The 12914-nt window shown below is 47.9% G+C and overlaps 1 protein-coding gene across 3 annotated transcripts in view; it reads right to left on the bottom strand.

Moving 5' to 3' along the window:
• Positions 1 to 8447, bottom strand: part of Sh3rf1 (SH3 domain containing ring finger 1) — a 148036-nt gene extending 139589 nt beyond the window's left edge. For 2 of the 3 annotated variants that reach the window (XM_042701239.1, XM_042701256.1), the window contains exons 1-2: positions 8354 to 8447; positions 5953 to 6437 (exon numbers count right to left, since the gene is read on the bottom strand). In XM_042701239.1, the coding sequence (XP_042557173.1) occupies positions 5953 to 6342 (390 nt within the window). In that variant the 5' untranslated portion in view covers positions 6343 to 6437; positions 8354 to 8447. Of the gene's footprint in view, positions 1 to 5952; positions 6438 to 7488; positions 7543 to 8353 lie in introns of those variants that run through there. The other variant, XM_042701247.1, reaches the window with a different exon arrangement.
• Positions 8448 to 12914: the final 4467 nt, after the last annotated feature.

Here is a 12914-nt window from a genome sequence, read left to right as displayed (position 1 = left end):
TTAATACAACCCTCATCCCCACCTACACAGAGATGTCAATTCTGCTGATAGTATCTGACCTCTCCTCATGTGAAGCATGCATGTCCAGTAACCACCCTTCACCCACTTAACCCAGGGACCACCAAACCTGCAGGTCATTACATAGACACTGTCAGATCCTAATGCTGATGCTTCATAGTACGCTGCCATATTTGCTGGGTCCCATGCATTTGACTTCCTAGAATGTATACTTCATTTTTGTTTTTAACAAAAACATGCACGAATGCCACCTTCATCCTAGCACCATATAGATTCTAGCACAGAATGGAGTCTAAGAGATCGCCCTGGGCTCCGTTCACTCAAAGGATGTCAAAAACAGCCAAAGGTACAACTCTTAGCAGGCCTGGCTTTCTGCACTCTGCCTGGAGCAACTCAGTTATCTGGCTTTGTCCTGGACCCTTCCTTCCTTCCATTCTCTTCCTGCTGCCCTTCTTCTGTGTGATACAGTGGACAGCAAAAATCATCATCATCATCATCTTCCTGCAAAGCAAGTACTTCTAAAAACTCATTACAGGTGAGGGCTCCATACCTCCAAAATGTCCCTCTTATCCAGGAATTTGTGTGTCGTTGGTATACTGTAACAGTTCCTTATAGCATTCCCATCTGTTTTAGGAAACTCTTCCAGGCAATGTGGACAGGTGAAGGGGTAGGGAAGCCTGAACAACTTCTCAAGGGTCATCTATGCGCAGCGCAAGTCACAGACGGATCAGTCCACTGTAGATCTCTGCAGGGAACCAGGTCTGATAGGATTGGCAGTAAACCAAGACATCACTCAAGGAGATGACCTTGAGGTATATGCACAGTCACTGACATGACCAAGGATCAAAGGCCAGATGGCTTCAACATCAGAAGTTAATTTTCTCTCCTTTCCCAAAGCTGAAAGTCCAAGGTGAAGGTGCTGGCAGAGCCGCTTTCTGCTGGGGCCTCTCTCCTTGGACCATAGGTAGCTGTCTTCTCTGGGTCACTGACCCTTCTAAGGACGCCAGTCCTACTGAACTAGTGTCTATGCATGTGGCCTCATTTCAAGTACTCTACCACCTCTTTAAGGCCCTATCTCCAAAGAAAGCCACATGCTAAAGTATTAGAAATCAGTCCTTCCATCAAAGACATTCTGGATGACACAAGTTCCAGCCTATAAAAGTCAGCAATAGGAAAAGGGAGAGGAAAGCAACGCAGCCATGGCTATGAACTCATACTTGGGCGATACAGACAAGGGAAAGGCGATTTCACCTATATGCCTCACATCTAGACTTCCCTGGCCTTCCTGTCTCCCTCCAACCCCCTACTGTTCTAAAGCCTGGCTGATCATCTCGGCCTCCATGATCCATCTTTCTAGTCTCACTCCTGCGGCCCTTAACCCCATGCGGCCCGTGTGGCTCTAGCTGCCGCTGCATTATAACACATCAGGCCTTCTCTTATGTCACTCTCCTTGCTTAGGTCAAGGATTTGGGAGTGCTCTTCCCTTCTGCCTTCTCCCCGCTCTGGCACTGACTCACCTACTATCATTTGATCATTAAGACCTTAGGGTATAGAAGCCCACACATACTCTTTACTCCCACACCAGACAGATGCTCTTCTGCTACTCCTCTCCTCGCTCTAACTCACCACACTAAATTATATACCAGACTTGCTATTATATTCTTAACCTCTGCAATAAGACTGACCACACAATCACAAGTGTAAGAGCTGAGTTTCAAGCTGGTTGGCCATGCTGATCTATCTACCCAGCAGATACTGAACAATCTTGAACCAGGTAAGCACTTAATAAGTACTTAAAGGAAGAGAAGAATAGCTGAAGTGCAAAGAACTGTAAATTAGTTGTCACGCGGTCAGTTTTTACTGAACAGATTTGCTTGAAGATGGCAGCAATATGAAATCATGAAGTAGTGATAGCTACATGGACTGAAACAATGCACAGATAGGACTAGGTCTTAAACCAATGGCACTACACATAAGAAAGCAAAGATTTATGTTATTAGGTCACAACTCAGTAAGAATTTCTTAAATGTTTTCCAAATCATTCATACGCATATATTCCTTGTCTAAGGTACAGAAGATTAGATAGTTATCCTCTTCTGTAGGTACTTTTTTTTTCATAACTCCACTGAAACATGTCTCACATACTCCCCTCTCTCAGTGGCTCATTCTACTTACTACTTCACTTTGGCCACCACCCAACAGGAATTCTTTACTTGAGATAAACAAACCGGTGACTCCAACCCCATATTCACTCTTTCCTTTTCTCCCTCCTATCAGGCAGGAAACACAAAAATTCTGAGAACAAGGTGTGCCAGGCATTGGAAATGCTGAGCCTGCTGATAACATTCTACCAACCTCTGCTGACTGCCTGAGGGAACCACACAGTCAACAAGCTACAGGAACACAAGACACAAGTCGTAAACTGAGGCGACATTCCACATGTTATCATGTTCAGCGAGACAGGACGTGTGGGAGCAGGCTCACTGCACCACTGGGCTGGGTCAGAACCTCCTTAAGGGAGGAGGATGCATATTTGTGATTTATTGCAGTCATTCACCTCAGGGAGGTGTCCAAAGGAATGTAGTACAACCGCCACGAGGCTGCATGTGGCAAACTTCTTGCTTTTAAAAGGAGTACCTTTTGGGAAAGTACTTATCTGGCTGGGTGCTTGTGTCTCACACCTGTAATCCCTAACAATTCAGAAGGCTGATGTTTGAGGATCACAGTTTGGAGGCAGCTTCAGCAGGAAAGTCTCTTAGACTTTTATCTCTAATTCAACACCAAAAAGCCAGAAATGGGGCTGTGACTCAAGTGACAGAATGCTAAGTGACAATGCTAAGGATAGCACCCAGGCTGAGTTTAAGACCCAGTACCAGCACACACACACACACACACACACACACACACACACACACACACACACACACAAAGTGTTTATGTCTCAGGGGCATGTGTTATATCTGTAGCCTTGATTAATGTGAACTTGAAAACTAAAGTAGTGGACTAGTATTTACTAGTCATTTACTCATTCTCATTTGAGAATCAGAAAACATTCTTCTCATCCGTATTTTATTATTTACTTCAATTCAGACTATTTCAATTCTGCCTCTGCAAAGCAACAGATAGTTCCTATTAGATCTACTTCAACTGTCTGCTTGTTTGTTTAGGATTTGGGGGTTTGTTTTGGCCATACAGAGGGTTGAACTCAGGGCCTGAAGCTTGCTGGCAGGTGTTCTACCACTTGAGCCACACCTCCAGCTCCACCACGACAATTTCATCCAAGTTATAAGGCCCAAGTTCGGTGGAACTTCTTTACAGGTAATTATTCTCATGCCAACCAAGACACCGGAATCAAATTAAGAAAATCATATGATCCAGAAAAATACTAACAGGATCCAAATCTCCAAATAAACTACCTTAGACAAGTAAAATTCAATTTTAGAAGCTCAGCAGTTCAAATAAAAGAGCAATCACTTAAAGCAGCATGAAACAAATCTCTCTTTTTTTTACATTAGAAAGAAAACTTTAGATTCAATGGACATTCTGTCAAACATTAGAGCCTCTCCTTAAATTCCTTTTCTTTGGGTGATCAAACATTCATTACATTCCTCACAACAGGTAATGCAGCAGCTAGCACACTCCTATTCATAGCCAGAAGCTATGCTTTCACCGGTCTAATTAACCCGAAAGAAAACCTCTCCAAAGATGCAAATCTACCCCTTCATTAAAGTAAGCAGACTTAGGTTGGGTGCCTCTCAGAAATTATCAACCTGATCAGCGGTTCTGGATATAAACTATTCATGATTACATATATACTAGCTAAGATACCAGTGAACTCCACAAAATAAATGAAACCTAAGAAAAGCTACAAGACCCATTTCACAGGGCTACAACCATATTAGAAGGTCACCCTAACCCAAAGTTCTCTCTAATTTAAAAAAAAAGATTCAATAAAAATTTTAAGAAATATTATCGGGCACTGGTGGGCTCACAACTGTAATCCTAGCTACTCAGGAGGCTGAGATCTGAGGATCAGGGTTTGAAGTCAACCAGAACAGAAAAGTTGGTGAGACTCTTATCTCCAATTAACCACAGCTGGAGGTAGAGCTATAGCTCCAGTGGCAAAGCAGGGAAAGTGAGGGAAGAGCCTAAGGCCCTGAGTTCAAGTCCCAGTACCAACCAGCACAGAAAAAGAAACCTGACACTAACGCTAGTGATGAAACTGTTTTCTAATGATCCAGTTTTCTAATGATTAAAATGCTCTACACACTTGTCATCACCACATTTGTAAAAAGACAAGCTTGAGAAGGTAACTACTGCTCTGTTACAGAAGCCAGACAGTTCTAGATTAAGTGAAAGAAATCAGTTTTGAGGTTGGGTTTGTCTTTTTTTTTTGTGGGGCCTGAACTCTGGGCCTGGGCGCTGTCCCTCAGCTCTTCAGCTCAAGGCTAGCGCTCTACCACTTGAGCCACAGTGCCACTTCTTGCTTTTTTCTTTTTGCTTATGTGGTGCTGAGGAATCGAATCCAGGGCCTCAGGCATGCAAGGCAAGCGCTCTACCACTGAGCCACCTTCCCAGCCCCTGTCTTTTTTTTTTTTTTTTTATCCTCACCAGCTTGAAGTCTGGGCCTGGGCACTGTCCCTGAGCTGCTTTTTGCCCAAGGCTCTACCACTTGAGCCCCAGTGCCACTTCTGGCTTTTTTGAGTAGTTTGTTGGAGGGCTAGCTTCAAACCACAATCCTCAGATCTCAGAGAGGATTACAGACTTGCACCTCCAGCACCCAGCTCACCTCACCAGTACCACCTCATCTAGCTGAATGATTCTAACAGTACATTTTACCAGTTTGGCCAATTAGTAAATTGCTTCTTCCAACAAAAATGGAACTGTCTTCATTAGCTAATGTCCATGACTACCCTTCACCTTTATAAAAGATAACAAAAGCACATCTTTATCAGAGACTCCGCCTATGGAACATAACTGATGTTTATTTGGAATACCATACTTCTAGAAATTTAAGTTGGAACATTACAAATATTTAACTTCCCGTAAAATTGGTTTATTCCAAACAACAAGAAAAATCATTGTGATGGAAATATTTCATTTCCCTGCCCATAAAGCTAGATGCTTCAGTGAAGCCTTTAGTGTAGTCTTAAGTGACCTGTGGTTACCATAGCAACAAAACTCGGCTACCTGTGGCCATGATTTGTTAAGAATTCCTCCAACCACTAAATTCTGTGCTGTGCATTCATAAAACCAATAGACTGATTCTAAGCAACACAAAAACCGAGTGTTGAGCCAAGTGCTGGTGGTTCATGCCTATAATCTTGGCTACTCAAGAGGCTGACCTGGGGATCAGTCCAAAGCCAGACTGGGATGGAAAACACCCTGAGACTCCCATCCAAAATAAGCCGCTAAAAACAAAGTGAGGCGTGGCTCAAGGAGCAGAACCCAAGCCCAGCAAGCAAATCAAGCAAGTATGAGACCTAAGTTCAAACTGCAAGACCACCACTAGATTTTTCTACTACGATTTACTCCTGTGCATATTAACAACACAGATGTACACACGCACACCAACACAATTATGATTTTTCCCAAGCCTACCTACAAGGGTAAGACCACAGCAAAGTTTCATTTTAAAATGGGAACAAAAATTGGAATTCATCAGATAATTGCTACCTGCTCCCCAAAAGGTATCTTAAGAGAAAACAAAGACTCTCTGGAAAGCAATGTGAAAATAAGAGAATTATGTGTGTCCAAACTCATGCCAAGAGGAAACAGCATTGTTAAATCCTGAGGCATAATCTCCTGTCTGATCTGGTAGGCACGACTTCTCAAAGCATAGAGCTGATTGAGAAAGTGTGAAGCTAGGGAATAAAGAAAAGATGTATTCTTCACCACCTATAATCAAGGATCTGCCTCTGCAAGGCTACTCACCCTCACCGGGGGGCTCCAGGCTTGCACGCGAGGCTGCTGTCCACCTTGGGAGCTCTGCAGGTCCTTGGCATTACAGTTAGCCGTGCTGCCCTGAGCCCTTAATGCATTTGTGCAGTTGGTCCCACTGCCCCCACCCGGGCCAGGTTTCCAAGGCCTCTGCTTGATGCCATCCAGAAGTCTGACCAGCAGGATATTACTGGGAAGCTCCTCAACCCCAGAGCCAACCAGCGTCCTGCACTCAGGACATCTAAGTTCATTCCGGGAACCTAGGATCCCCAGCAAACATCGTTTGCAAAACGTGTGCTGGCAAGGCAGGACCTTGGCCGATGCATCCAAGCGTTCTAGACACACAGGACACTCCAGAAGATCCAGCAAGGCAGACTCATCCATCTTGATCTGCTTTACTGAGAAACAGGCTTCGCAGATGTCATAGCTGTATGCAGCCCCTTAAAACGATTCATGTAACACCCATTGCAGACTTCACTCTGGAATTGGAGAGGGAAGGGAGAGGGAGAAGAGAGAATATTAGTGTTGTTATCTGGGGGAAAAGTTCAAGGAGGAGCCAAGAACCAAAAGAGAGGGGGGTGGGGGGAAGTACACAAACATGCTTTTTCTGTAGGGTAGCTTGGCTATGGAATGTAGTTTCTAAACTCCAAAGTCAACAATTAAAAACAAAACATGCTTTTTTAGACAACTCAGACTAAATCCCTGAAGATAGCCAGGGCTTCACTGTTCAGAAAGAGGTCTCAAGTAGTATCCATCACTACCGCAATAGACAGGATTTGTGAGAAACCATAATGAACGCAATTTCTTCTGCTCTATGAGTGATAGTAGCTGCCTTGATAAAGGTCCTCCACTCACAGGAGACGCTGAGCAGACAGATGCAAGTGAAAGTTTCCCCTACCTGAAATTACTTTTAAAACCTTGGCAACGTCTCCATTCACAGTGCACTTCATCGTTCAAAAAAGAAAATCATGCATTCATGATCCATATGGCAAATGAACCCAGTATTAAACACACACGCTTCTTCCTTGTCTTCAAAACAGAACTGCTGGAGCAGGATGTGGGTGACTCATGCCTGTAATCCTAGCAACTTGGGAGGCTAAGATCTGAGACTTGAGGTTCGAATCCAACCTGAGCAGGAAAAGTCTCCAGTTAGCCACCAAAAAGAAAAAAAATAATAAAAAGCCAGAAGTGCGGCTGTGGGTCAAGTGGCGGAGCACCAGCCCTGAATTTTGTAAAAACTAAGGGACAGCAGCCAGGCCCTGAGTTCAAGCCCTGGTAACCTGCTTTTACACACACACACACACACACACACACACACAAACACACACACACACACACACATACCTGTTTAATCACACCCGACCAAAAAAGAGCAGAAAGGCGATCAGCCTAAAAGACACCAGTAAGCTTTGCTAGAAAAACAGCTAACACATAATAGCACCCTTCACGGCAGCAATTGACAAACTGTGAAACGGATTTCGGAACGGCCTGTCCTGAAGCCCATTCAGAAAATGTAGCAAAAATTATCACCCCAAGAATTCGACGGTGGAATGCGGCTGAAAAGTCTTGAGAATCCCAAGACGGCCGGGCAAAGCATCGGGAACAGCAGGCGAGCCGGGGTCGGTGCCGATCGCCCCCGATCGTCCCCCCACCCACCCCCGTCACCCCCCGCCCGGCCCCAGCAGTGGCCGGGAAGGGGTGGGGGCGGCCGGGCGGAGGGGGCGCGTGAACAGCTGTTGTTGGCAGGGCGGGGAGGGGAGCTCCCGGCGGCGCCCCGCGCCTCCTGGCCGCGCACAGGTACCGGGGACCCCGCGCGCGCGCGCGCTCGCGCCTGGACACGCCCGGAGCCAGGTGTCCGCGGCTGGGTCCGAAGCTGGGCCGGGGGTCGAGCTGGCCCCAGAATGGGGAGGCGGGGGGTGGGGGGGGGACCAGGGGGATCCAACCCCGCCGTCTCATCTCCGCCTCCTTTTAGGTCAGGCCGAGGACACAGATTCCCACACTCACCGCGGCTGGAAGTTTTCAAGGACTTAATTTAAGAAGAAAATGAACGCGCAGCCTTTAAGTTGCACAACTCCAGCCCCGCAGAGTGCGCGGCGGGAACGGACGCCTCGCCCCGCACGGAGGACCCCCGGGCCGGCGAGCATTCCCCCGACACCCCGGCTCCCGGGAGCCCCAGGTGCGAGGCTGCGTCCCGGGAGACCGCGGCACCGAGCCGGGGCAGCTTCCTGCTCCGAGGACGCCGGAGAGGCCGCAGACGCGGGGCGCTCCCCGGGCTCCCCGAGAGTGAGGGCAGCGATCCCGGCTGCCCGGGGCCCGGGGGTGGCGGGGTGGGCGCCCCCTCCCCCCGCTCCCTCCGCCGCCAGGATTCCGGGGTACGACCCCCCGCGCGCCCTACCTCGCGCCTCGGCTCCACCTCTTTGTTCGCGGCCCCGCAGCGGCCGATGCGGATGCGGCCCCGCGCCCGCCGCCCGCGTGTGACGCCGCGGTGGCACCGGAGACTCCTCTCTGCCGCCCCCCGCGCCAGCACCGCCGAGGAGGGCGGGGACCCGGGCGGGGAGGCGGAGGCCCGGGAGGAGGCGGAGGCGGAGGCCGAGCCCAGGCGGCGCCCGGGGCGCGAGGGGGCGGCCCGCGCCACAGCGCCTCCACCCGAGCGGCCGCCGCGCTGCGTGCGCGCGGATCCCGGGGGACCCGGGGGTCGGGGTGCGGGCAGGGAGAAGGGGGTCCCCGCCGCGGGGCGGACGGGGGCGGGGATGGAGGGAGGGCAGCGAGGAGGGAGCTGGGGGTGAGGGGGGACCCACGCTTGGAAGATGGAGCTGCGGGAGAGGCTGGCGCTGGCGGGGAAGGAAGGAGCCCGCGGCTGGGCAGGGCTGTGGCGGCGTCCTGCCCAGCAGTGCCCCCCCGCCGTGCCCGGAGGCCCGAGACAGATTCCTGCTGGGATAAATGCGGGGGTGCCCCGCGCTGGAGGGGCTGGGCGGGAAAAGGCGGGCGCAGCCCCAGGGGGTAGGGGGGGAGACCGGGACCCCCAGCACTGAGCGCAGGCAGAAGTCTGGGATGAAATGCGCCCCCCCCCCCATCCACCCGCACCCACACATCATCGACACCCACCGAGCAACTTGGCAGAATTGAGCCAAACACTGACCAAGAGAAGAAAAGGGAAAAAAACCATAATGAGAAAGGAGGGAGACTGGAAGCTGGAGCTGTGGGCCTCGAACCCAGCCTGGGGGCGGGGGTACGGGGGTGCTCTCCGCTCTCTCCCTAAAAGGGAGCAGTTACAGTCCGACCCCACAAGCTAACAGGCAAGCTCCCCTTCCCCCCAGGAGGCAGCCCTCCTACTGAGTCTAACCTGCGGTCGCCCCAGACACCCACCTGTAAACTCCGGAAGTGCAGGCTTGGGAGAAAAAAAATGGGGCCAGAGGTTTGGAGATGCCTTTTCCCAGGCTCATTCTGGAGGGAAAATAAGTTAGGATTGTGTCATTCCTCTTCATGTCGTCATTATTTTATTTGCACTTACTCCCAAATACCCGCCTGTGATCAGCCCTTCGTACTCAGGAGGCTGAGATCTGAGGATCTAGGCTTGAAACCAGTCCAGGTAGGAACGTCAGGGAGATTATTATTACTTCCAATTAACCACCCAAAGAGCCAGAGTGAAACTTTGGCCATGAAAGGGTACCCAGGCTCTGAGTTCAAGCCTAGTACCAGCACAGAAGAAAAAGAGGAAGGGGGGGGAGGGAGGAGAAACTAAGCAGAATTTAAAAAAAAAGCTATGAGATGCAGGAAATCTCTGCCAGGCCACTAACTGTGATAGCCATTTGGCAAAAGCTAAACCATTCACTTAAAAAAATTGAGGGAGAGAGCGCGCGCAAGGAACCATTAGCACTCACTGTCCAACACCACGTTTAATTCTCAGAGCAATCCCTTACCATCTCCTTCCTCAACTTTGTTCTAAAGGGAACAAAAATTCACGGTATAAACATCAAAAATAACAGTCCACTCCCTTCTCCACTAGGAAAAAAGCTATGTGCATTCGTTTGAGCTAAGAAAATCCAGGAAAAGAATGAAAGGATAGGAGAATGAAAGGATAGGATAAAAAATCTTTCATCTGCAGACGAGGCTTGCTGAAAGTGAGTAACCCGTAACCCGTGCGGTTCTGCATCAGGAAGTGTGTGAATGGAGGAAGGGCTGAGTAGAAAACCACAGCGAGTACACAGGTATTATGACCAATTTCTAATTCTGAAAACTGATGCCCACAGTTGGGCACAAGTGTGCCTGGAACCGTAGCAACTCGACTCAGGAGGCAAGAAAATCCATCACTCTTATCTCTACAAACAAGAGGAACTGTGGCTCAAGTGCTAAAGCACCAACCTTGAACACAAAAGCTAATGGACAGCACCAGATCTTGAGTTCAAGCTCAGTGCTGACGCAAAAATCAAACACTGAACCCCTGTAGGCTAACTCCCTTCTGCAGGTCACACAATGAGTAATGTTGAACCAAGACTCAACTCCAGGTGTCCTGATTTCAAGGCCTGTTTTCCTCTGCCCTGCCTCCTTCCCCTCTTCCCCCCCCCCCCCCCCCCCCCCCAGTCCTGAGGCTTGAACTCAGGGCAGGGCAATGTCCCTGAGCTTTTGTGCTCATGACTAGCTCTCTAGCACTTGAGCCACAGCCTCACTTCATTTTTGTAGTTTAGTGGAGATAGTCTCACAGACTTTCCTGCCCTGGCTGATCCTCAGATCTCAGCATCCTGAGTAGCTAGAATTACAAGTGTGAGCCACCAGGGCCCGATTCAAGTCCTGTTTTCTTTACACTATTTCAGGAACCTCACAAGTCAGTGTGAGAGCAAAGAACACATTTTACTTTGTTCTCACCTTTTCTTTTTCTTTAAATGAATACTTCAGACATGGCTGATTTTTTTTTTTACTTTAGAGTACCTCTATTCATTACATATATTTATTTATTTATTTAACAACTAGCCACTCAAGTCCTAAAAGTAATTATTGAGTTATTTTACCTCTTTGGCAGAAAATGATCTGCCAAACATTAAAAAGAAAATCCTTTAGAGAAAAAACACTTTTTTTTTTAAGAATGGTGTTAGAAAGCCAGGTGTGGTATTCCATGCCTATAATATCAGCACATGGAGAATTGAGGCTGGATGTGACTAACATCATCGTGTCTTAGCCCGGATTACAGAACTAGACTCTTTTATAGATAATAGACAATAAATAAAAACCAAACCAAGTCATAGTAGAGAGTTGACATCGATGATACCAGATTCTCTGCAAACAGTACAATTTCTATAAAAACAAGATGTTATTATTGTCCTTTATCTTCTCAGTATGTCTCTAGATTAGTAAAGATATACATAACTATGCCCAAGATACAGATGAATGTCTCCTAGGACAGGATTAGGAGAAGGGGTTGGTTTTAGCATTCAGATCATTTCTTCATAGTTAACCTGCCCCACACCAACTCTTTATTATAATCTATCAATCAGTAAATTTTGTGCAGGGCTGGTATGGTAGAATCCCATATCTAGAATCCCAGCTACTCAGGAGACAGAGGTGGAAAGATTAAGGTCCAAAGCTGGCCTGGACAAAAAGTGAAAGAACTCATCTAAAAAATAAGCCAAGTGTTGAGAAGGTGGCTCAGCGGTAGAGTGCTTGCCTCACATGCTTGAGGCCCTGGGTTCGATTCCTCAGCACCACATAAGCAGAAAAAGCTGGAAGTGGCCTGTGGCTCAAGTGGTAGAGTGCTAGCCTTGAGCTGAAGAGCTGAGGGACAGGCCCCAGGCCCAGAGTTCAAACCCCATGACTGACCGAAAAGAAAACAAACAGCTGGAAGAGGGGTATGTGGCTCAAGTGATAGAGAACTAGCAACCTCAAGGCCTTCAGTCAATCCTCCAAAAAGAAAAAAAGTTTTGTGCAGAAATTGAAAATGAGAACACATGATTCTTTCTCTTACTTTCACAGTGGAGAAACAGCTAAATGAGTGTCAGCTGTTTAACACAGAGCATAAATGTGTGTTTATCTTCATTCTAGGGCTCAATGGTATCACCATCTACTTTGTTCCCCAAACAAGCAAAGACCCTCAAGCCTCTCTTTCCTGACAGTGTCCCCTCTCACTTTCCATCAAATGGATATCCAGAGATCAGAGTGCTTCATCAACTTCCCTTTCTTCCCAATCCCTGTGTCAAGTCTGGCCAGCTCATTTCAGTAGTTTCTTAAGCAGTCACGACTTGAGCTGCTCCCAATCCCTCTACAGTGTGAGGAGAACTTAAAAAGCTGCTTTTTCTGGAACCATGAATCTACTGAAAGCAGGAGAAGAGCTTGGAATGTCGCATCGCTTTTGTGAGGGACTCTGCTCTCAGCCATTCATTCTCTCTGCAGTCCCTTGCAATCCCCTTGGGATCTGGCATGGCCAGGACTTAGCACCGATCGATGACAGCTTTATGACAAGGGACCCAAGGAGCAATAGAGCATCCTCAGAGACCCCACTCATCAGGTGATCCTGACAGACCTGTCCTGACCACAATGCCTCTGGAACCCTTTCCAAAATGACCAAAATAACGATCAACCAAGCCATGAACAGGATTGTTTAATCATTATGCTTACTTCTCACTCCCTTCCCCCAGTTAGTTGTCTACTTAAGGCTAAAGCTCATGTCTGTACTCCAAAGATGGCTCAAGACATACTGAAGTGCTTTCTTCTCATGGCTGCTGTGTAATGAATCTCCCTTCTCTGCTCTTCACCAGGTCTCTTTATTTGGCATATGGGGACAAGTGACCAGAGCTGGCATCTAGACCTCCTGGACTTGAGCCTGGGATCTAAAAATTCCTGTTTCAAAGATTCTTGGTCCTAAATTAAAAAAAAAAAAAAAAAAAAAAAAAAACCACAAGATGGACCAATTCCCTGTTCTCATAAAGTTTCAGAATTCTAAAAAAAGACACTTGGTCCTACTGGGT

This window comes from Dipodomys spectabilis, unplaced genomic scaffold, assembly GCF_019054845.1.
Source record: "Dipodomys spectabilis isolate Male_0828 unplaced genomic scaffold, ASM1905484v1 ptg000009l, whole genome shotgun sequence".
In the NCBI taxonomy this organism is placed as follows: Eukaryota; Metazoa; Chordata; class Mammalia; order Rodentia; family Heteromyidae; genus Dipodomys; species Dipodomys spectabilis.
This window is presented reverse-complemented; position numbering and strand designations above follow the sequence as displayed.